Source organism: Musca autumnalis, unplaced genomic scaffold, assembly GCF_047663935.1.
Source record: "Musca autumnalis isolate F117 unplaced genomic scaffold, ASM4766393v1 scaffold_2, whole genome shotgun sequence".
NCBI lineage: Eukaryota > Metazoa > Arthropoda > Insecta > Diptera > Muscidae > Musca > Musca autumnalis.
Window position 1 is genome coordinate 118,152,526 of NW_027411755.1, and position 25,382 is coordinate 118,177,907.

At 34.2% G+C, this 25,382-nt stretch overlaps 1 protein-coding gene across 8 annotated transcripts in view; it reads right to left on the bottom strand.

Annotated features, from left to right (window-relative positions):
* Positions 1–20,776, bottom strand: part of SLC5A11 (Sodium/solute co-transporter-like 5A11) — a 32,846-nt gene extending 12,070 nt beyond the window's left edge. The window contains exons 1-5 of one of the 8 annotated variants that reach the window (XM_073969060.1): positions 20,501–20,776; positions 19,774–20,178; positions 4,125–4,237; positions 3,912–4,064; positions 3,681–3,840 (exon numbers count right to left, since the gene is read on the bottom strand). In XM_073969060.1, the coding sequence (XP_073825161.1) occupies positions 3,681–3,840; positions 3,912–4,064; positions 4,125–4,237 (426 nt within the window). In that variant the 5' untranslated portion in view covers positions 19,774–20,178; positions 20,501–20,776. Of the gene's footprint in view, positions 1–3,680; positions 3,849–3,911; positions 4,065–4,124; positions 4,238–19,773; positions 20,179–20,376 lie in introns of those variants that run through there. The other 7 variants (XM_073969061.1, XM_073969064.1, XM_073969059.1 and 4 more) reach the window with 7 other exon arrangements.
* Positions 20,777–25,382: the final 4,606 nt, after the last annotated feature.

Genomic DNA, 25,382 nt, shown 5'->3' on the forward strand with positions numbered 1-25,382 from the left:
ATGGCTTTTATGGCATTTTTTGTATATCACATGAACAAATGAAGGAAAACTTAATTGTACCCACCAGGGCTAAATGGTACAAATATTCAGGTGCAATTAGTTGCGAGACAAATTTTGTTTATTATTTGAGTTGCCTAAAATATTTCAAGTTATTTCTTATTGATTCAAACATTTTTCGAAGTAGTTGTATTTCTGCATGATTTTACTGAAGTTGGTATGCTTACTTTTACCCTACTTTCCGCAAAAAAGAGATAAACCTAGAGTTGCAGTTCTTGGCAAGGGTTTCTTTAGTCAAAACGGGAAGTCTATTTTAACTTTTGTTATCGCCGAATGGTAGGTCATTTCAATTCGTCTGTTAAGAAGAATATTTTCTTTTGATACTTATTATGATTTCCCTAGCGCTCCTAGATTTAAAAAATGTTAAATATCACCAGCAAAATAGATACATATGTACATTAGGGTTATAACTTTCTGCATTTTTTGCAAATATCAAAAATACCACCACATAGCCGTATAGAGCATAGAAAAATATTAAGAAATGCATTATCACTTTTCCCCTACCATTAAAAAGTTTCCGTGCCGATTGCGTACAAGTTTTTCATTGCAGTTTTTTCTTATATGTTTTCCATTATAATAGCAAATGACGAAATTTGTCTAGCAATAACAACATTTAATATGCCTGATGATGTTAACCTAACCAGTTAACGAAACGATCGTTGCATTGTGGTTGATTTATAGGACTTTGCTAGATATAATTTTTTCTCCTTAGGTCATATAGTTCGATTAATTAAATCAATAATAGCATATCATTATTAAATAAACTATTTATTATTGAAATTAAATATAATCTTCAATATCGGAAAAGTCTACATACGTCCAATAGATAAATTTCGTTAAATCGCGATATTTTAAGCATTTATTTTAACATAAATAAATCATATGTATACTAGAGTGGTTTTGAAAAAATCGATGTCGGATTTTTTTGTGCGACACCCTCCTAAAATATTTAGTTTTGTTAACAATTAAGATTGCCAAAGTTTGAGCTCAATCGGAATATGTTAACACGTGCCACTGGGGCCTGCCACCCAGTCTAATGTATACAAATAAATGTTTGTTCAAAAAAACTAAAATCAAAATTTTTCTTTATAAAAATGTTCAAAAGGCGTTTAGAAATCTTAGTCGGTGCGGAAACTTTTTTCACCGAATAGAACAAAAACACGAGTTTTCGTTATAAGGACAATATTCCGCACAGAACTGTCAGACGTTGAAAATATCACATGAATTATTTTATTTTATATATACACTATTAAACGGGCAAAATGTGCCTCATCGAAATAATGATTTTGGACCACAAGTATGTTTGGACGAAATCCGTTTCAGACAATTTGGAGTTGATTTAGCCATGTCCGGCCGTCTGTCTGGCTATATCGGTCCACTCCTTCATGTACCTCCCGCACAAATGTTCAAAATAGTTCGGTCTTGAAGGAAGTGACCGATTTTGTCCATACTTTACACATCCTAATATATCTATCAGATATAGCTCAGGTTCGAATATGAACTATATTTGTCCACTCCTTCAGGTACCTCCCACACAAAATTTCGGATAAGTTCACTTTAAGACCTGCTCTCGAATAACCTTGATTTTTGTTGAAGCAACTTGCATTCGCTGCCTCAATTACGACGGTAAATGTTGTTTCAGGGGCAAGTCCATATTTTATGAGAAAACAGCCCGAAAGGTGTAAAATCCCTAGAGCACCACATGAGTCGCTGGAGAGCACGAAATGATCAACCGATTTGATCCAAAATTTGACCTTCGTCATATTTTGTTAAAACTTAGTTTCAGTTCGTAGATGGTCAACAACTTTCCCCCAATATTTAAAAATGTCACTAAAATGGTATGCACGATATCTCTTGAACGGGTCAACCAATTTGGTCCAAACTTTGGATCTCCTAATATTTTGTTCAAATTTAGTTTAATTTCTAAATGGCCGATATTGATCTTTTCCTTAGGGTACCTCCCCCACAGAAGTTCAACATTTGCGTCTAATAGTACGTTTATATATAACCGGATTTAACATACCCACTGGATTTAGAATGCCAATTCCTTTGCGTTTACGTCAAATAAATCCTCATTAAAAAGGTTAACCCTGCAAAAGGCTGTAATGTAAGTACCTCCTCGGCAAGTTAAAATGTCCAAAAAGGGCCACAAAATTCTAAAAATACCCTAAATACATTCGATCTTTCCGTAGATTAAAGTTTCAATTCACATATGCTGAGGGTATATCTCTGTACGCATATGTCGACTGATACTTTTTTACTTTTTACCCATAAACTCAATAAAATTTCATGACAATTTTCAACGCACATTTTAACAATTTTGGTTTAAAAAAATATAAAAATCTTTTAACAGTACTTTGTTATCTGTTAACAACATCGACTCTCAAAAGTACGAGCATAACATTTTATTGTGGGTGCACGTGTTTTTTAATATGTCAATATCATGTTGAAGAAATAATATTTTTTTAGAAAACAACACTACGATGTGTTCCAAATTTAATGAATTCTTCATTACTATTTTTGTTAATTGATCATTTTCTCCACACTACAACAACAACGACGAAACAAGTCATAATAATTTGAGACATGTGAGTGCAAATGAATTGTATCAACATCAAAACGATAAACAAAAATATTCAATTAAACATTTTGTACAGACAAGCAAACTATTTTAAGTGGTTAGAATAATGGTTATACCCTATCTTAAACTTTCACAGAACAAAGTCCAATTGTAGATTATTTGAGTGCGATATACAGATATTCCCTCCCATAAGCAGTCATTGTTGCCAAATTGTCTTGTTTTAATGCGTAGACTCAATAGACTTGAAAATCATTTGAACTATTGTAAAATGGATTTACAAAAGGCATAACGGTAGTTCTTAAGGCCTCTAAGACGATTCGAAACGAAATTTTGTTTGCTTGAAAACAAAATAAACCAAATATTTACAAATGCACAGTTCCAGAAACTGCAAGAAGCTAATAATTTATACTACGATAGTATTTCTTTATGTTAACGAAAAAATAGTAAAAATTAGTGGATTCTTGCAGTTCTGGAACAGACCAAAAACAGAAATTTGGTAGTTATTCGAACGAATTTGCTTTCGAATTTTAGAAACTGGCCATTCAAAAATATTTTAAATGTGTTTTTATTAGATATTTCTTTTTCTGTCACGTATACATCGTTAAAGATCTGACAATTCGCAGCCTTAAATACTGAAAATTAAAAGTTTCCGTACTTCCTTGATAATAGAAAGTTTTGCTTTTATTGGGCTTACTAGTTAGATAGCCCACAATTAGCTCCATTGCTTCGTCATTTCTGATAATCTACAAACATTTTTAATAAAATCTCTAAATAACATCGATCTTTTGTGACTTTTTGTTTCAACTTTTATCGATAATTGGCTACCCTAGACAAAACTCCCAAATCCCAAAGTCTATACTAAACAAATGATTAGCAAATTATTGTGTGAACGTCACTACGATATGAGTTGACATCCAATTTTCATTGTTAAAAAGTCAATTCATAGCCACGAGTAACAATAACAAAAAAGCCTGTTGCTTGAATAGGTGCTATTTATGATAAGATATTAAATCAAATAAAAATAAAAACAAATCACACTTACCTCATAGGAGGACCCAACCCGTAGGGCAGCAAATACAGGCAAATATACTTTTGACACAGCAATGGCCATAAATATAATTGACACAATAATTAGCCAATATTGTGTACCAAAATTATAGATTTCCGATACGGTACCAAGTATGGTAACACCTGACACATAACTATACAACTCAAATTAGAAACATAAATTAATCTTGGAATGAAATGGAAAAGGTGATAGCTCTTAACTTACCTACCAACCAAACTCATGGCAACGGGAAATATTTTTAGTTTTCGTGATCCCAGTAAATATTCATTCATCTTGGAAGAACCAAAATCGGTTGCTCTCTTTGCTTTAGTTGCTTCCACATCAATGTGTGGTATCTTTTTGCCAGTCTTTTCTTTTCTGTGAATAAATTCATAAATGTTTACATGAATGTTCATTAATTTCAATTATTGAACCCACCTGAAGTATCCGTAGTAAACACCTGTTCCAGTCGACAAAACAATCATCAATACGAACACAACATAATCAGCCCAGTGGAAATGAAACTGACCAAAGTCTTGGTATTCCCTCATCTGAAAGAAAGATATGAAATGCATTAAACATTATAATTATTATGTACATGTACTTAAAAGGTTCGATGGAGTAAGGCGAGGAATACTTGTTCTACATTCCTAAAAAAATAATATCTATAAAAGAGGAAAATGTTTGTTTGTTTGTTTGAAATTTATTAACCGATCTTGCTGAAATTTTCAGGGTATATTACTACATAGCCTAAAAGTAACATAGGCTATAAAAAGTTTTGAAATTCCACTCTGATCCGGTGATATAGCATCAGAATCGGAGGTACCTCCAAAAAATGTAAACTTTGTATGCAAATATCTATGAGCGATTACAGATACAGTCTCCAAATTTAGCATGTGTGGCGGTATTTGGCTTACATATAAAGGTATATATATCTTCGTTCGATTTAAAGTATTTGATGTACCAAACTCCCTATATACAAGGTGGCGCAAAAGTAATCTTCCTATCAGAAAATGCTATAATTTTTGCGATTGGCCCCTAATGTCACTCTGTTTTGACATTTTTGTAGTAAACACATGTAAAATACACGTTAATAAACAATGTTATGCTACACTGCTCCAGAACGCGGAATATTGGTGACTATGTATTTATTTGGTCAATATTCGGTCGGTGACTTTGGCACAACGTGAATTTCATGAAGATCGCCTGATTTGACCGCTCCAGACTTCTTTTTGTGGGGCTTTTTGAAGTCGCGGGTTTATGTCAACAAGCCTCAAACTCTTTCAGCTCTTAAAGACAATATCCGTCAAGAATGTGAGGACATATCGCCGGAAGTTTTGCCCAAAGTGATGGAAAATGCCATAAAAAGGGCTCAAATGACAATAAACTGTGGCGGCCATTTATCTGATATCATATTCTCGACTTGATGTAAAAAACTTAAAAGACCAAATAAAAATAATCCAAAAGAAAAATCAAAGTTTTTCATTTTTTTTAATTACAGCCAAAAAACTTCGGAAGATTACTTTTGCGCCACCTTGTATATCCGATTTCAATGAAATTTGAAATGTGTGACGGAATTTGGCCTATAACTAAATGTACCAAAATATATCGAAAACGGTTCAGATTTGGTTATAGCTCCCATATATATTTCCGTCCGATTTCAAGATTTGATGCGCCAAAAACGCTATATATACACGATTTTAATGAAATTTGCAATGTGTGACGGAAATTGGCCTACAAGTAAATGTTCTGCGTGGTAGCGAAGCGCACCGGCTTCGGATAGTGTATGTACCATGTACTTGTCCATTACCATCGACTGATTACTCTGCATCATAAAGTGCAAAGTTGTAAAATTACTTGTAAAATTGCCTTTGTCAAAATATTTTCGCCACACCTTCGTCTATATTTATCTGTGCTTATTTAATTTTCGTGTTTGATTATAAAATTTAGTGATACTATTTGGATAATAAATTCTTATTACAGTTATTTGAAGGCTTTGTTTCAAACACTACAAATTAAAATCTTGACTGATAAGACAATTTTATTTCCAAATACTATAAAATTTACTCAAACTGTATTTGTTGGGTTCGTAATAAAAAAAACTACATTTGCTGTTTATAGCATTTTTGAATTCAACTATTCTATATTGATGTTTTGATAAATGTTTTTATTGTGCGTCAATTAATTTTATAAAACATTTTTAATCTTTAAGTTAAATCAATTTTTACAGATATCACTCATGAGATCGTTATGAGTCATACACGAATACAAACACATAATATTTGAGGTATATAGAAATATCCCGCTAAATCCACTGCCACACTGTTCATAACTTGGACGGCTGAAATGAGGTTCCCACAGAACATATTGGTCGATGGTTTACTGATTCCGCCCACTAACTACCCAAAATATTGGGAGTAACGTTCGATAGCATGTTTCAGAATTGTTCCTACTTCTGATCTTGTCGCAAATAACTGTGGCTTGCACGGTCCTCAAGTCGCTGGCGGCAGCACTTGGGGTGGTGACAAAGAAACCTTGTTGACCTCTTACAAAGCAATAAGCCGATCTGTGGTAAGCTATGCGACGCCAGTGCCGCCTTGAGGACAGAATGCCGCCTTGAGGACTGGAACAGGGTGCCTTCTCATGACACTAGTGGACCATCTTCATGAGGAGACGAAGGACTTACTGGGTGTTATCGCCGTGAGCATCTCTGTCACGATTTAATGGACGGGCTTCCCCCAACCAGGTACGTTAGGAGAGAACTTCATGATTCAGAGAGGTCCAAAGGTATAAATGGTCAGGAGAGATCTTCATGATCTAGAGAGAGGTCCAAAGGTATAAATTAGCCTATCAGGCAGGTGTGGATAGCATTCACACGGATGCAGTCGCGCAGACAGAACAGGGATATAATGTGATGCCGTACTTTGGATCCATCGCAGCAGAAGAACGCCAGCTGCCAAGACAAACACAAGTGGTTTTAGCCCAGTTAAAATCCGGACGATGCAGTCGCCTCAATTAGTATTGGACCCGATGCTACAATATCCAACACATGTAAAGGGTGTTTTTTTTAAGCTAGATAGAACTTTAAATTGTAAAAAGTAACACAAAAAATTAAATTTTGATGAAACTTTCTTTATTTGTTTCAGTATACTCTGACAAATCATCATGAATAGACTCACGCTTGAACAACGCTACGAAATTATCCAAATTTACTTTGAAAATCAGTCGTCGATTCGCGCAACTTATAGACGACTTCGTCATTTGTATGGCGTTCAGCGATGAGGCGCATTTTTGGCTTAACGGGTTTGTTAATAAGCAAAATTGCCGCATATGGAGTGAGACCAATCCACAAGAGACCCTACAGACTCCATTACATCCAGAAAAATGCACCGTATGGTGCGTTTTCACGCTGGTGGCATCATCGGACCTTATTTCTTCAAAAATGAGGCCGGAGCTTGCGTTACGGTCAATGGAGATCGTTACCGCACCATGATCAATGATTTTTTGTTTGAAAATGGCGCTACGTGCCACACGGCGAACGCAACCATCGACATATTGAAGTCAAAATTTGGCGATAAGTTGATTTCGAGAAGTGGACCTGTCAATTGGCCTCCAAGGTCGTGCGATTTGACCCCTCTCGACTATTTCCTGTGGGGCTACGTGAAGTCACTGGTTTATGCTGATAAACCAGCAACAATTGATGCCTTGCAGGCCAGCATTGTTCGTGTTATTCGTGACATACGGCCAGCAGTGCTCGAAAAAGTGGCCAAAAATTGGACGTCCAGAATGCACTTCGCCGCGGTGCCCATATGCCCGAAATCATTTTCAAATGTAAATGTAACGTATTGATCTTTCGAATAAAAAAAATTTGATTACAATTTAATTTTTTGTGTTATTTTTAAAATTTCAAGTTCTATCGGGCTTAAAAAAAACACCCTTTAGATTGGGACCACACGACTCATCAGATTTTTTATGGACGCAATCAGTCCACGTTGCGGAATTTTTGAGTATGGGTACGGAGGAACCGGAACCTGAAATAATACACGAACGAACACATTTGCGAAATGTGAAAAATGAATGAAATTAAAAACGAACCCCCCTAATTTTAACATCCCAACGCAAACGTTTTAAGGACTCTAAATATAGAAGCTGCAGTTCGCGCACTGGTGAATGTACTAGAAAAGTTTAACACTAATATTAACGCCTTGCAGGAATCACAAGAATATGACTTTAGTCACTTATTTCTGTTTCAACAAAAAACCGAAAGAGAATTGAAGGTTAAAAATTACACCGTTTTGAGCAGGGTGATTTAGAGAGAACAAATGTATGTATAACAGGTGTCCTGGCCATGGCATTAAGATTGTTCTAGATGATTTTAATGCTAAAATCATAAAGTATTCGCAGAGATTGGAACCCCAGTCTGTTAAATCCTGTGAGCAAGAAAAGATTTGGCAACCAGAGAGGAATAAGTATCCTTCCTTTCACATCTACAATGTACTGTAGAGGGTATTGTGTGAGCGGCTAAACAAAAAATGTGGTTTTACGCCTGACAATTCCACCACAGACCAGATCTTATCCTGATGTCAGGTGAATCCTAGAAAAGACCCAAGAAAAACAAATCGATATATTTCACTTATTTGTCGACTATGTGGTGCTTTCGACAGCCCAATAAGATCACAGGTGTGTCAAGCTATGTCTGAGTTTGGCATTCCTGCCAAATTTATACGATTATGCAGGCTAACTTTAACTGACAAGACATCAGTATTTAAAATAGGAAAGAACATCTCCGAGCCTTTTGCCAATTTTGCTCCCCAATCCTAAAGTGAATATGATAGTGCCCTGGAATTCTAACCTATGGACTATTGTAGCAGTGCAGTGAAGTCTACCCATACTTCTCTTTCAACAATAATGGTTTAATTTCTAATTTTTACTGACCTACCTCAATTTCTAACACTACTAGCTGCTATTATTAATATCAATTAAAGATGCCAATATAATTATTGTAATATTATCTTGTAAACGCCAACAACAAGGAGAAAACAAAAAGGTTATACATTTGTGGGTACGTATCAATCAACCTATTGTCATTGTCTTTAATTGAATATTTTTTACATTTGTACAATTCAATTCCAACGTGAATTCCCGATAATGCAAAGTCCAATACAACGAAACGAACAAAGTCCGTCTTAGTGTAGTTCTTTAATTAATGCAAGTATGGAAGTCAATACCACACAAAACACGAGGGACGGCAATAAATGTATCAATTGCATGTAAACCAAACAATGAGTGAATGTATGTATGTACAATGGAAACAAACAACAAGAAATACATATATTTAGCAAATAAAACAATTATGTAAAAGTAACAAAATGAAGAATTGCACATATGTATGTATTTGGAACAATATATTTTGACAAATACTTTTAGGGGTTCATTAAATAAAAGTGTCAGTTTGTGCATAAAACAATTTTGCTAAATATACAAAAAATCGTCATAAGTTGACTGAAAATCAATATCTTTACAATTATGTCTGTATCGTATGGTATATGTCGCTATATGGCACGCGGAGCCGTTCCTGAGAAACAGGCCATTGACTATATGGGGCCCTTAGGCATATATATAAAATGGCCGATATATCGGGTTCCAAAACGTTTTGGGATATATATCGGGTACTGTCGGATAGGTCAGTAGGAACCGTTCCGGAGAAATAGACCATTTACCAAACGGGCCCTCGGTACATATAAAATAGCCGATATCTCGGGTCCCAAAACGTTTTGGGATATATATCGGGTACTGTCGGATAGGTATTTTTATTACCTATCGTATGGTGTATGTTGCTATATGGCACGTGGATACTTGAGGCGGAATAATAATTCACACTCAAATATCTGCTTAAATATTAATAAAATGTTGGCATATTTTATGTAATATTATTAATTAAACATTTTTGCATTAAATTTGTTTAATTTTTATTATAATTTAATGTGATTTTATACTTAAATTCGTGTTTTTTACCGTAAAAATATTTTCAGTGTTGGTAAGCGTCTAAATCAAAATGGGCAGAGACGCTGGAGTTGTTTACGAATTTATTTTCACAGACATTTTACAATTTTGTATTTATTGCTAGTCAATTATTTAATTAAAAAAATTTTATAAACTCATGTCATTTTTTGTTTAATAGCCCACAGTTTTAATTGACTTTCTTTATCAAAGCAATGGGTATGTTATGTATACATATATGTACATATAGGTATATAGGCACACTAGACTTTATCTATAAAAAAAAATCATTGAATGTCATTGTCCAACTTCGAGTTCAATAACAGCATCAGGCCACATTTTATAACTTATTGCTTCATTCTTATCTCCGGCAGAACTTCGAAAGAAATAATACACTAACCTTTGTCAATCTGATGAAAATAGGTTATAAATATTTTTGGACATAAATTCTGAATATGTTTTTGTAAGTATCAATACAGTGATTGTTAATGGAAAATAATATTATTGGGCTAAGACACATGTCACGAAATTTAACCTTTGAACTAACGTATTATTCTTCGCTTAGATGCATGTAGAGACAATGTCAATCCATTCTCGATTCTGGTTTCATATGGACAAATATAAATTTCATTGCCGAGTACGATTTTTACCACGTATGCTATTGTGTTATTTAGTATGCCAATACCAATATTTTTTGTACGGTTTTAAAAAAATTAATGCAATCCTAACATATTCAATAAAAATTGTTATGTGTTGCATATCGCTGCACATTTCACCTTTTGCTTATATCTACATTTTTTTATTTAATATGACACAAACTTTGTACATTTATAATCACCCTTATTACGGTTGGCGTTGTCGTATCCAAAATTGCAAACTGACGTGTCGTAACGTCTAATTGGTATTATGCATATATTTGTACGAAAAAGCAAAAATTTAAATTTTTAAAGAATTCTTTTAACAACAAATATTAATAGAATTATTAGTAGATCATTTTTAAATTATTAATTCAGAAGAACAACTAACCCTACAGTTTTTACAATCAAAATAAGTGTTCGGCGTAGACGTTTTTGTGGTCGTTGGCGTAGTCGTTGTCGTAGGGATATTTTTTGGTACCACGTAACATTTACGACAACGACAATTTTTTCTCATACAAAATTAAAAAATATATATATTTTTAAATGGTTTTATTTAGCTCACCCCGTTTGTTTTTTTTTTATTTATTATTTATTCTTGTGTCAAATTTAGTAATTCAAATTTCACCCTCTTCCTGTCAACCGATTAATCTGAAATTTTGTATACACTTTGGATTTTGGTGACAATACAATTATATTTATTCATTATCATTATAAATTCAAGATGGCGGCCGCTACAAAATGGCGGATAACGTAGGTTTTATCAATCCCATCAATATGGGTATCAAATGAAAGGGCTCAACAAGCAGAATACAATATACTATAAAAAATTGAAATCCAAGATGGCGGCCGCTACAAAATGGCGGATAACGTAGGTTTTATCAATCCCATCAATATGGGTATCAAATGAAAGGGCTCAACAAGCAGAATACAATATACTATAAAAAATTGAAATCCAAGATGGCGGATAACGTAGGTTTTATCAATCCCATCAATATGGGTATCAAATGAAAGGGCTCAACAAGCAGAACACAATATACTATAAAAAATTGAAATCCAAGATGGCGGATAACGTAGGTTTTATCAATCCCATCAATATGGGTATCAAATGAAAGGGCTCAACAAGCAGAATACAATATACTATAAAAATTTAAATCCAAGATGGCGGCCGCTACAAAATGGCGGATAACGTAGTTTTTAGCAATCCCATCAATATGGGTATCAAATGAAAGGGCTCAACAAGCAGAATACAATATACTATAAAAAATTGAAATCCAAGATAGCGGCCGCTACAAAATGGCGGATAACGTAGGTTTTATCAACCCCCTCAAAATGGGTATCAAATGAAAGGTCTCAACAAGTAGAATACAATTTACTATGCAAAATTGAAATCTAAGATGGCCGCCGCTACCAAATGGCTGATAACAATTTTTTATCAATCCCACCAATATGGGTATCAAATAAAAGGGCTTGACAAGAAGAATACAGTGCACTATACAGTACATCTTATACACCCGAAAGCCATACAGTTTCCAGCTAAGTACAATTACGGGACGGCTGAAAGAAGAATGTTGCCTTTAATACTATCATGGGCTTCTACTATACATAAAATGCAGGGCAGCACTGTGGATCACGCAGTCATATACTTAGGTGCGAAACTGTTTGAAGAAGGTCAAGCCTACGTGGCTCTTAGTAGAGTAAGATCTTTGCAGGGACTACGTATCGAGGAGTTGGACTGCAATAAACTAACGGGCAAGAAACCTTGCAGTAATGAAGCACTAAACGAATTAAACAGAATGCGAAATAAAAACTAAAAACTAGAAAATAAAAATAGGTAAAAAAACTTTTTAAGTTAAACGGTTTTATGTTAAACATACATTGCAATGTTTAAGATAAATGTACTAAAAACCAAAAAATAATAAAATAGATACAGTCGTGGGAATTATAAACATATGCATAGACTAGACTAAAATAAAACCGTGGGGCACGTCAATTGTCTACAAATTATCGACTTAATGTGCGATAGAAGAATCGTTTAATTCGTCGTTAGGCAGTTGGCCCGCAGACGGTGAGGAAATTACTTACTATTTCTTGCTCATGGAAATTCCAATAGTTATACACTCCATGTAAATAAAAGAGATGTTTCAACTAGTTTATCGTTGGACATTCACACTGCTGCCTGGCGAGGAAGCGTTTCACTGCTCGTAGTTTGTCTTTAATCGACAAAGTACTACTCGCTCACCACTATGAAACCCTGAAACTCGCTTATAATCGAGCTTGCTAGCTTGTTTCCACATTCTAGCCCTACTTATCACACGTCCATCGTTGTCGGTTGAACAACTGCCTAATTATAGTGTAACATTACAAAACAAACATTTTAATCAACGATTGTAGACAATTGACGTGCCCCACGGTTTTATTTTAGTTTAGTCTATGCATATGTTTATAATTCCCACGACTGTATCTATTTTATTATTTTTTGGTTTTTAGTACATTTATCTTAAACATTGCAATGTATGTTTAACATAAAACCGTTTAACTTAAAAAGTTTTTTTACCTATTTTTTTTAATTGTAAAACAATTCGTTTGAAATCATCTCTTGAACAAAAACTAAGAAATTTGCATTGCATGAATCGTTATATGAGGACTCTAACAGATTTTCAATAGAAAGTTTGTCATCTGATAAAAACACGAAATTTATCTTATGCAAATGAATAAAAGTAGAAAAGATTGTATTTATTATAGTTATTTTTCAATTTTTTTTTTTTAATAATCATTGCCAAAAAATCTTTTGATATTGATTTTTTTCTATTTTTATATGCTATCGTTTATAAAATCGGTCAGGACTCTTTCCTCGTATTTTAACGCGATACGTAATACCCATTTGTCGTATTACGCCATACGAAATACAGATTTGTCGTATCAAAAAAAAAAAAATAAATGTTATATTTAAAAATGAGAAATCCGTTCTGGAAATTACGAATGTGTTTCTTTCCATATGTTAAGGATATAACATGCTATAAAAGTCAAAAATTGTCGTTGTATATTATTTTTCATCACATAAAAAAGTAACTAACGTCTACGCCTACGACAACGTCTACGTCACTTGAACGACTACGACAACCGTAATAAGCGTGAATAACTCATAGTTGCCAGAAATGAATTCTGGAGTCATTATAGTGGGTCACCGAACAAAATGTTAACTTTGTAAGTAACAATCACCAGTTCATTATGTACCTAGAATTACAGACAGAGTTTTTAAAATCATGTATCATTTTCAACATTCAAGTATAAAATCCGAAACGACCCAGTCAGTCAGTGTCAAAAAACTAACGTCTGGAATCGTTCTATAAAACAATTATAACAAATTGTAATTGTTTCCCTATTCATAGTTCAAGCAACGCTAGTTACATATACAAGTACTTTGAATCAATACGGATTGATTTTAAACGGTTTTTGTAAAACACAGCATTTTAGGTGTCAATCTCATTGAATTATTGAGAAGTATAAGACATCATTTAGTGACGTATTACCAGAACCAGTTTAAATCAGGTATCGGTATACAGGGAATCAAAAAACAGAAAAGATACAAATACTCGTATAAGTACATATATGTAGGTATACATCTATTCAATATTTTTCATAATCTACCAGATTATTATTTACCCATGTTTATTTCTTTTAATCATACATTACCCTTAACAACAATTCTTATAACTTGTGTCAAAAAACATGCATTCTAAAAATATTTAAAGTGCAATATGTATGTACGTACGTATTAACAGTTAAGCAAAACAAATAACTGGATAGATTTCATTCTTTCGAAGTTTTCAAAACAATATGGTTTTATTGCATTTTCATTATCGCACACCAGTACCTGCTGACACGCTTTAAATTTGTTATTACTATTCTAATGCTAAACATGTAAATTGGTAAAGTCATGCGGAACTTTTTCACATTTTAATTTCAATTATTTTATATAATGCTTGTAGCCTATTCGTTAAGCTACAAAATACATTTACACTACATTAAAAGAAACTATTTCCCGCAACCATCTACTAATGTGGATAAATGGGAGACTTTCCAAATATCTATGAGAACATACACCGGCGTGTATAACAACACCATTGTAGGGAAGGCTTAAAATACTCAGGAAGTGTAAGCCAAAGCTTAAAAGCTTTTTGTCAGTGTTGAAAACTGTTTGTTTTCCTGGGCATCGAAAACGGGCATTTACAAATATTTTTTTCATTTTCTATTAATTTCTTGTTGGAGTTGAGCTGAATGATTAAAAATTGTTTGCAAGTGAAAAAGGGAAAGCCGAAAATTCGAACCCACACAACCATGAAATTAGCTGACCTGTTTCGCTGTTAGTTACGCAGCTCTTCAGAAAAATGTTATCACATCGTGTTAGCGTTCAAAGCCAAACTCATAACTTCCGAAGTCGGCGCTAAAAAGCATTTTGTCGTTGAAGCCATGCAGTTGGAATGGGAAAAAAACTCATCGCTGCAAAAAAAAAAAACACATTGCACTTGAAAAATCAAAGTTAGTCTCTCAATTGCAGTAGTACAATAACTTGGTATAAGTATGAGTTTCGAAGCATTGCCAGAGAAACCACTTCCACAACCGATATGTTTGATGAGCTGCATAACTAACAGCGAAACCGGTCTTTCCTTTTTCATTTGCACAAAATCTTCGATCATTCAGCTCAACTCCAATGAGAAATTAATATGTGGATGTAACATTTATGATAAAATTTATATCATATATTCAAGTTTTTCGTACAAAACCGAAAATTACAACAAAAAAGTGTCTGCTTTTTAGGCCAAATGCCTGGAAATGCATTGGCCGAGTTTTACGACATTTTTTAAAAATGTTCTGTAGCGTTTACACTACCAATGGCAATAACTCTATTAACATTTATTTTTGCTGCTGTACATATTTCAAACAACATATCAAGAGCGTCTTCCTTTCGATATTTGTTCGCAGTGCCTATACAAATTTTCCGATTGTATAAAGAACCGAGGATGAACCACCACAGTTTACAATGGATGATGTTGCGAATGCCATCAGGAACGCTAAATCATTCAAAGCGTTGGGGCCTGACGGAATTTCCATGGTAATGTTGAAACAGCTGGATGAGCCGGGATTGGAGTATCTCACTAAAGTTCTCAACCTGTCGCTAGCCACCTTTAGTCAGGCAAGGATGCCAGCAAATGTGAATCGTACAGGCCGATTACGCTTTTGTCGGATTTTTCTTATGCGGCACCCTCCTAAAATGTTTAGTTTTATTAAAAATTAAGATTGCCAATCGGAATATGTTAAAACGTGTCACTGGGGTCTCAAAGTTTCGATGGGCCCTTTATATAGTTTTGTTAAAAATTGTTTGGCTCAACTACGCTAGGGATATTGCAGTCGCCTAAATTCTTATTGGGCGGAAATTGATCGCGCCGTGCAAGACATCTGCCCAGTATGCGGCATGGCCCCGCACGACACAAAGAACCTTTCTGTGGCTACATCCCATCGAAGAAGCTACTTTCCTGGAACTGGAGATAGACCCATAGCCAGATTGAACAGAAGAACGAACATACAAACATAATAGGCCTGTTCGATAACTTCGCAAGTAAAAAGTATTTGCATGTTCTTCCAACTACTTGCAAGTACTTCTCATTTCTCTTTTACTGAACAAGTTTGTTATTATTTTGTAAAAGATTGTACAAATTTGTACCTTATAATAATCAGTAAGGAAAGGATCAAAGTCGGGCGGGGCCGACTATATGATACCCTACACCACACTGTGAATATGTAAAATATATGTACCTATATGGGAGCACTATCCAAATCTGAACCAATTTCGAAAAAAATTGCAACGTTTCACACAATCCCACCGAATTCAGTCACACATTCCAAATTTCATCGAAATCGGACATATATAGCGTGTTTGGTGCAGCAAATACGTGAAATCGTCCGAAAATATATATGGGGTCTATATCCAAATCTAAACCGATTTCAATAGAACTTGGCACATTTATTTCTAGACCGAATTAAGTCACACATTCCAAATTTCATCAATATCGCGTGAATATATCGTGTGTGGTGCTATAAATACGTGAAATCGGCCGAAAATATATATGAGACCTATATCCAAATCTGAACCGATTTTCACCAAAAGCAATAGCGTTCTTCCTACGGCTAAAAATGATATTCCCTAATTTTCAGCTAAATCAGACAATAAGTGCGACCTGTACATTGCGAACGGACGGACATGTATTGAATTTAGAAAAACTTGGGGACCAGGATGAATGTTTGGACTGGATTCGGATCGATCTGATTTTTATCACAGGTAGGGCTTGCGGTCCTGATCACGCCAATGTATATATCATGGGCAGGAAGTCCATACTTCCCGAGATATAGGCTCCGAAAGTTCAAAAATTCCCTTGGTTTTGACGATAAGTTTAGTTTAAATCGAAATTTTTCATATATAGCCGGCCTTCGGCCGGGGATTTAGAACTTTCTCCTATGGACAGGAACAAATCTCGGCTAACGCGAACAAATTTTTCCTTTAAATCTAAATTTTTTTATCATCGATGCGAATCCAGTCCGTATATTCAACTTATGCCAAACTTGGGTTGATGTACCTACAGTGACGCAGAAAAGTATACATACACCCTACAAAAATGCAGTTTAGGCTAAATCGTTGGGTTTTGTATAGCAACATCTGCACTGTGTGGCTCCTTGGTGATAAAATAACCATAACTACACAAATTTATTTGAGTCTAATACGTATATTTAATACGATTAATGAAATTCAATTTTCACAACACAGAAAAGTATACATACACCCCGAGGAAATACGAGTATTATTGCAAAATTTATGGAATTAGTAGCAAAATTTATACATTTTTTAGCTTTGGCGAATGTCTCTGGGTGTCTAAGATATATTTTAGAGAAAACAAATAATTTTTGGGGGTTTAATGCCGTTATTTATGGTCGGACTTCTTGTATAGCTCATTAAATCTGACCCTTGCTTAATTCTTTGCGTTTTTAGGTATTGTACTTTATAAAAGGCACAAAATTAGTTTCAGATTGCAAATCTTGAGATCCTAAAAACCTTTGGAGTTGTTATTGAGCAAAACATTCCTTCCTGGACGTCGATTAATACACGTTTTTCTTCAAATGTCTCAGGAAGTTAATATATTCCGCGGAATTCCTGGCGCAAATTGCATACAAAAGGCATTGGATTGCCTTGTAATATGGTCCGATACTATCCTTGGGCATTAATTGAATCAGAAATGTGAAATATTTTGTTACAACCCTGTATCCAAATCTTCCAAAGCAACAAAATATAAGCACTAACAAAAAAACATGAAATTTGTACTGTTAACAACGTCGCTTTCGTATTATGATCATTACCCTCACTATAGGGCGAAACGTTTCATATAATTGTACATTTATGAGTCAATTGATGCCCAAGGATTGTATCGGACCATATTACAAGGCAATTCAATGGCTTTTGCATGTAATTTGGGCCAGGAATTTCGCGGAATATATTAACTTCCTGAGAAATTTTAAGGAAAAACGTGTATTAATCGACTACCAGGAAGGAATATTTTGCTCAGTAACAACTCCAAAGCTTTCTAGGATCTCAAGATTTGCAATCTGAAACTAATTTTGTGCTTTTTATAAAGTTCAATACCAAAAAACGCAAAGAATTAAGCAAGGGTCGGATTTAATGAGCTATACAAGAAGTCCGACCTTAAATAACGGCATTAAACCCACAAAAATTATTTGTTTTCTCTAAAATATATCTCAGACACCCAGAGACATTCGCCAAAGCTAAAAAAATTATAAATGTTGCTACTAATTCCATAAATTTTGCAATAATACTCGTATTTCCTTGGGGTGTATGTATACTTTTCTGTGTTGTGAAAATTGAATTTCTTTAATCGTATTAAATATACGTATTAGATTCAAATAAATTTGTGTAATTATGGTTATTTTATCACCAAGGAGCCACACAGTGCAGTTGTTGCTGTAAAAACCCAACGATTTAGCCTAAACTGCATTTTTGTAGGGTGTATGTATACATTTCTGTGTCACTGTACATACAATTTTATTATTGGATGTAATGGCTCTAAGGTCAATATCTCACTGGCTGCACATCCTTAAAGGGTTGTTTACACCATCTATCAATGTCGTGTGAGATGTCAAATTTTCTACCTGCGAATGTTGTACACATAGTGTGACCACTATGAAAATTTTCATCTATCAAAATGATTTGGCAACTCATATGTAAATTTTTCATTTAGGGAGCGCTCTATTTGATACGGCATTCTCGTATGTAACATAAATTTATCAGCTGTTTTCTGTCATTCTCAAACAAAAAATGAAAAACAAAATCTTTTAAAAAAGAAAATGGAAAGTTATGTATATTAAAATATTCAGTAAAGTAAATAAATGGCGTTCATAATTTAATTTTCAGATCGATTGGTCGAAAGAAGCAGTCTTGGAAATGATTGCTTTGTGGCAAAAACATAAATGCCTCTATAACCCCAAAAACCTATTCTACCACAACAAACATGCTAGATATTCATTTTCCTTTAACCAAAATTAAAATTTGCGCAAATTTGCAACTCAACAATAAATGTAAACAATGACAAAAACAGCTGTTTTTATATTTATAGGTTATGTCATACGAAAATAACACTTGCAGGTATGAACGCACAAATTGAAAGTTGTATGGATGACGTCAATTTTGACAAACATAGAGAATGTCGAATGGGTGAAAGAAATGACAGCTCATATGACATTGATAGATGGTGTAAACAGCCCTTAAATCAACCTAATGTTGTGTTCATAGACACAATAGCTTCGTTCCAGTACTTTTTTAATGGTAAAATGTTCAAAAGAGAAAACTGTCAAAAATGAGTTCAACGCACACATTTTTCCAAAATGTACGGGAACGGAAAAATGGCAGAAACGTGAAAAAATCTGGAACAAATGTCAAAGTCGGCGTGTCAGCGAATCGGAAGCCGGCAAACATGTTGCACATTTTTGCTCTCTCAAATTTGTCGTGTAAAAAGTTTCTAAAGAGAAAGCCATTCAGCGCCATTTTTGTTCAAAGAGAAGTAAACATTTTGCAACTTTTTTGGTGTACGGGAACGCATTTGGGGAAAAATGTTCAAAATGTGTCAAATGTGTAAAAACTTTTTAGTTCTGGAACGAAGCTAATGTGAATGATAAAAAAGTAGCCGTCTTCTTGTCGGATTGATCAGATTGAAGCCGTGTATACATAATTGTTGGCCGATTTACAACTCCTTTTAAAAATTGGCAATAGTATTTAAAGTTTTAAGGCTTTCGTTATACCTAGTGGGTGTAATGGAAACCGTTAAACTCATTTCAATGCGAAAGATTTAGAACAGAATTCATATGATTAAACGTTAACTTCATATTACCTTGTATTTCCGTTAGAATTTGTATTCCTTTAAGGTATTGATCTTTTGAACGCTCACTAATTGACGATTGTATTATTGCTGTTTCTGTTTTTGGTCTGGTCTATAACGAAAACAACATAGGAAATGATAATAGGGGTGAACAAATGCACGCAATTACATATTTTGACGAGAATAACATTGGCAGCGCATAAAACAACACGTAACAAACAGAACGAATGAAATTTGGACCCTTCTTCTTCGTTTGCGTTAGTCGGCACACAAACAGCACTTTAAAAAAAATACGATTTATTTTTAATTTTCCAAATTTTTAGCTTTTTCTTTAATAAGTCAATATTTTTGTTTTATTTCTGTTTTCACACAACATTTATTATCTGTTCTATTCTATTTAGTAATTGTTGTTGTACACTGTGCGAAAAGAGAAATTGAAAATGTTTACATTCTACAATCATTATTATGGAATGTAAACAACATAATGACATTCTTTCTATTCTTTTGAATACCACCATATGCTTATTCAGCGTGTTATTACGAAAGATAGGAGACATCATAATTACGCTAAACTCTGTTGTAATGATTTACATATACATAAATATTCACACATACTATGTATACATAAATAAATCATACGAACGAAACGACTTAAAAACGTGATGACCGAAAAAATAGGCCACGAAACAAAAACAAATTTGTTAATTCATTGCACACAAACAAACACAACACTACACACCTTAACAAAAGGACTGATTGCTTGACGTTAAATTAACAGCCGGTTATCGCAGACAATACGTCGAACAAGTTACTAATGTTGCTAACAAGCAATTTTCAGTAATCTTTTGCTTTCTTTTATTCTTCCACAAAGCCGTGTGTACACGTAATGATATTAACCGCTAGCACTGAAGAAAAACGCATTCGTTTATATACCGTAACGAAAATTTTATCTACACGATTTCCCGTCCGCAAAATCCACCAACTATACCGTTAAACGTAACAATTTGTACTGATCAAAAAGTTCAAACAAGAAATATCGACCCAATACAAAAATCGATAACTCTATTTCTATCATTATCGGAAAAATCGATTCACTTGTTATCTATCTGTTTGCCATCTCTAATAAAAAATGGACGACGGTTTCATTTTTAAAATTAATGAATAAATTTGCAGTAAACGAACCAAGTCATCACACACCCTTGGGTTCGGGGATTTTAGTAAAGAAACTTATAGTAATTTTACATTTACGAAATCCACCCGATTTCAACTGTCAATATCGTTGCTTAAGCTGGGTACACATTGTCAGTTTTGAATGACAGCTTTGTTGTTGCTTGCTAGTGTGGCCGTTCATTTTTGTCATTCATCATGCAACCACAAAATATTTTGTGGTTGCTGGACGGTTATCGATAATTGCAAAAAGTCATCATTCAAAACTGACAATGTGTACTGTACTTTAAACGTCAAATGAAATCCAATAGATTTCCGATGAGTTTTCATTTGACATATATGCAAAGGGATTGACAGTTGAAATCGAGTGGATTTCGTAAATGTAAACAAAACATTATAGCTGATTTAATCTATGCATAAAACCTCATCTGGATTTAGTAGAGGATAAAATATAAAGATACCAAGCAACGGCCCTGTCCGAATTTAACATGACAAAGTCCAGGACTTATCTTATTTATTTATTTTATTACTTTGCAATTGAATCCATTGCAGTACTGAAATAGACCACATATTTTAAATCAATGGCCAAATCATACTTAATTACAAATACTTCATAGCTACTCCACAAACAAGGTAAGGTCACATTAGGCAAATATTTGCTCCAGCGACCGGCATTGTGCGCTTACTGAGATCAAGTGAGTGTTAATAATACATTGAATTACGCTGGAGCAAATATTTGCCTAATGTAACTCTACCTTTACTCTTATATGTAAGTATAAGTAGAAATATAGAAAAGTTTTTTTTTGTGTTTTGCATACAAACAGCCACAAAAGTTGTCAACACTATTGCTATCGGTAGGGCTTAGCGACAACTTTATTTTGGTTGTTAACTTACCGACAATTTTCGTTAGTTACCGAAATTATAAGCATTTCAATTTGACTGATTTTTGCCGGTAACCTAAAAATGCGGTAGAGAATCCCACTACAGGGCACAGTGGTTCCGCCCGTGGACAAAAATCGAAAAAGTGATGGCGACAAATTTTATTGCGATTGAAATAAATATTCTCTAAACATATCAAATTTTTAACATCCAGCCTTATTTTTGTAAACTAACAGCGGTTATACGCCAAGTTAAGTCGAAGAAGTTGTGATTTGTATGTGAGCCCTTAAAAACGAAAAATACATCCGCAAAGCATTCGTAGGTTATGAGTAAAATTATAAAAAATTGGAGAGGTAAATGTGCAATTTTCAAAATGACACTTATAGGCGATGGCATTGGCAATATTTTTACGAAAAAACAAATTCATAATTCGTTTTCTAACTTCATTAAAAATAAATTCTTAATAAATGACTTTTTCTGTTATTTTTAATATAATTACTATTAATTTAGGTTGAGTTTTACTAATGTTGTGAGCATTTGTGAGTTTCGAAATTTTTTTTAGAATGCAGGGAAAAGTCTCTAGTTTACGACTAAAAAAAGTCCAGCTGCCCCCATCTGCCACCCGCTATGTTAAACCTCTTATACCACGCCCGTAAAATCGTCAAAATTCCGAAAATCGGGAGGTTATACCTAAACGTAGACCGATATTGACCATTTTTTGCATAGAGGTATTTGGTTCACTCATAACTCAAAATGCTAAATCAGTTGGAAATTTTCGCTAAAATTTTCAAAATACCGAAAATCTGAGGGTACATTTATATGGCGGCTATACCTAAACGTGGACCTGCATTGAATATATTTTGCAGAGTTGTAGTTTATTCTCTCAGAACTCAAAATGCAAAATAACATCCAAATCGGTTGGTTAATTTGGCCAGAATCGTCAAAATACCACAAATCGGGCGGTACCTTTCTATGGGAGCTATACCCAAATGTGGACCTACATCCACTAAAAATGGTTTTCTATCTTTCTGGCTTGTTGTAAACCTATGTTTAAAATTTGGAGGCGGTAGCTGGATTAGAACTATTTTTGGCACTCTTTTCCATACAAGTGGGACCACTGTGCAGGGGCTCAATTCTCTTTATATGAAAATGTGAAATGAAATAGTTTATAAAGGAAATAAATTTCAAACGAAAAAAATTACAAAGAATTTTTTTTGTTTTTTTCATTTCACATAGAACAAGAACCCACCCCTGGTAAAAAGATCTTGGGCTGAAGAATAATAAGGCTGTTATGCATCAGGTACTTAGCACCATCTGGCAGAAGATCGCGTACCCGACGATTGGAACCTGAGTCCCGTCCATAAGAAGGGTGATAAGACGGTGTGCTCTAATTATTAGTCTGCTCCCTATTACTTATAATGTAGTGTCAGGGACATTGAGTGAACTACTAAAAAACCATTGACCAGATATTTACAATGCGGAAAATCCTGGAAAAGACACAGATGGACACTTATAATATTTCTGTCGATTATAAAGCAGCATTCGACAGCTCCATACGCCTCAGTCGGAATAGGAAAGAACCTCTGCGAACAGTTCGGTACAAAAAGAGGTTTCAACAAAGCGACATACTTTCTGGGATCTCCTCAACATCCTGCTGGAAGAGGTTATACGAGATGAAAACGTCAAAACAAATGTCACGATATACACTAACAGCCACATGTTACTAGCTTATGGGTTGATCAGTAAAATACATAAGTAACTGATGCCTTTAAGAGGAATATTTGCTAAAGTGGGTCTGGCAGTAAACGGCAACAAGACCAAGTCAATGGTGTCGACAAGCAACGCGTCCATAGATCTCGGACAAACTGTTGAGTTGATACCTACAATTTTTAGGTAGTTAGAAACTTCGTCTACCTCGACACCGTCATAAACTCAACAAGCAACATCAGTTGTGATATAAGAAGAATCGTATTGGCCAACAGAAGCTAATATGGCTTAAGTAAGCAGTTTAAAAACAAAGTCCCATCTCGTCAAACAAAAACAAAACTTTACAAAGCACTGATACTACTACTGTGCTAATGTATGGTTCCGAAGCATAGGAACTTGCCCAAGCAGGTTAGGCAGTCTTTGGTGTGTTTGAGAGAAAAATTATTAGAAAGATCTAAGAGCGAATATGCGTTGACGGTGAATATCGTCCTGTGAACCATTTTATAATGTATGCCTGTTTCATAACCTGCAAGAATCTACAAATTTTCACTATTTTTTTGATATAATAAAGGAAAAATTGTTATCATGGTATAAGTAAAGAGGTAGATTTACCGCCTGTTCATGTATGTCGCACGGAAACCTGTACGAAAGGAAAGCAGTCACTCGCTTCCGTCTAAAAATGCGTTCATGTATTTCGCAAACTATCGTGCGACTGCTGTTACGTATCCTATGCGAAATACTACTAATTTGAATGTACATTTGTACAACTATGTTCCATAAATGAGAGCCAAAAGAGAAATGAAAACAAAATCCACATACATATACATACAAGTATTGGAATATGTGTGATTTGTTTTGTTTGAAAAATAAAATGTGTCGGTATTTTGAATTATTGTAATAATTGTATAATTGATTTCTTCAAAATAATGAATAAAATCGCCATTGAAACGTGTCTGTAAAATTCTTATTTTGTTTCAAGAATGTGTTGCATAAATTAGTTTTAAGATTTTCGGTGTTTTTCGCGAGTTTACGTTCTAAACGGCAGCTACAAAGCAAGTGAGTGATTTTGACATTCTCTTTCTATAAGAGACAGTCCTTTCGAAATACATAAACCCAAGTTTAATGGAAAAGTGTACGTTTACGTGTTATTTCGTATGGCTTGTCGGTCGCATAGATTTTCGTTTCGAATGTGTTTACATGAACAGAAAATGATTTTTTTCCACTTCCGAAGCGCAAGAAACCTTTCGGTCGACATACATGAACAGGCTGTTAAATGAAAAAAATCTATAGAAACCTTGTTTTGCCTGAATTCCTAAAACTTCAAAATTAAGCAACAAGTGGGTTTGTTTACAACAGCAATTTTGAGCATTTAATAAAAATCGCGAAAAATTAATGAAGGACCAATGTTTCTCCGCATAATCAAGTTGTGGATATGATAAAATGTTTGTTTCAATGATAACCTGACGAATTATTTCCATACAAATGTTCCAAAAATAATTTTAAAAATCATTGAATTCGATTGTTTTTAAAATTGTTTGACATATTATTTAAAGACCACACACACATACACAGTTTGTGTATATTGTTTTGAAGTTTTAGGAATACTCGAATGAAAAAATTTAAATTGACATAAAGCTTTGGCTAACCTTTCTTATTAAACCATGATTGTTATCGTAGCAAACATTTTTAGATAGATTCTGGAACAGAACAAATAATAAATGTTAAATATGAATCTCAGTTGCAAATGTTTTGAGCAGCACTGTAAATAAGAGGCTCTAAAAGAAGATCGGCCTGACAACCCATAATACTTTTGGGGGTTTGATCTACTATGCGTACACAATCAACCCCATTTGGAATTTCTCCCACCC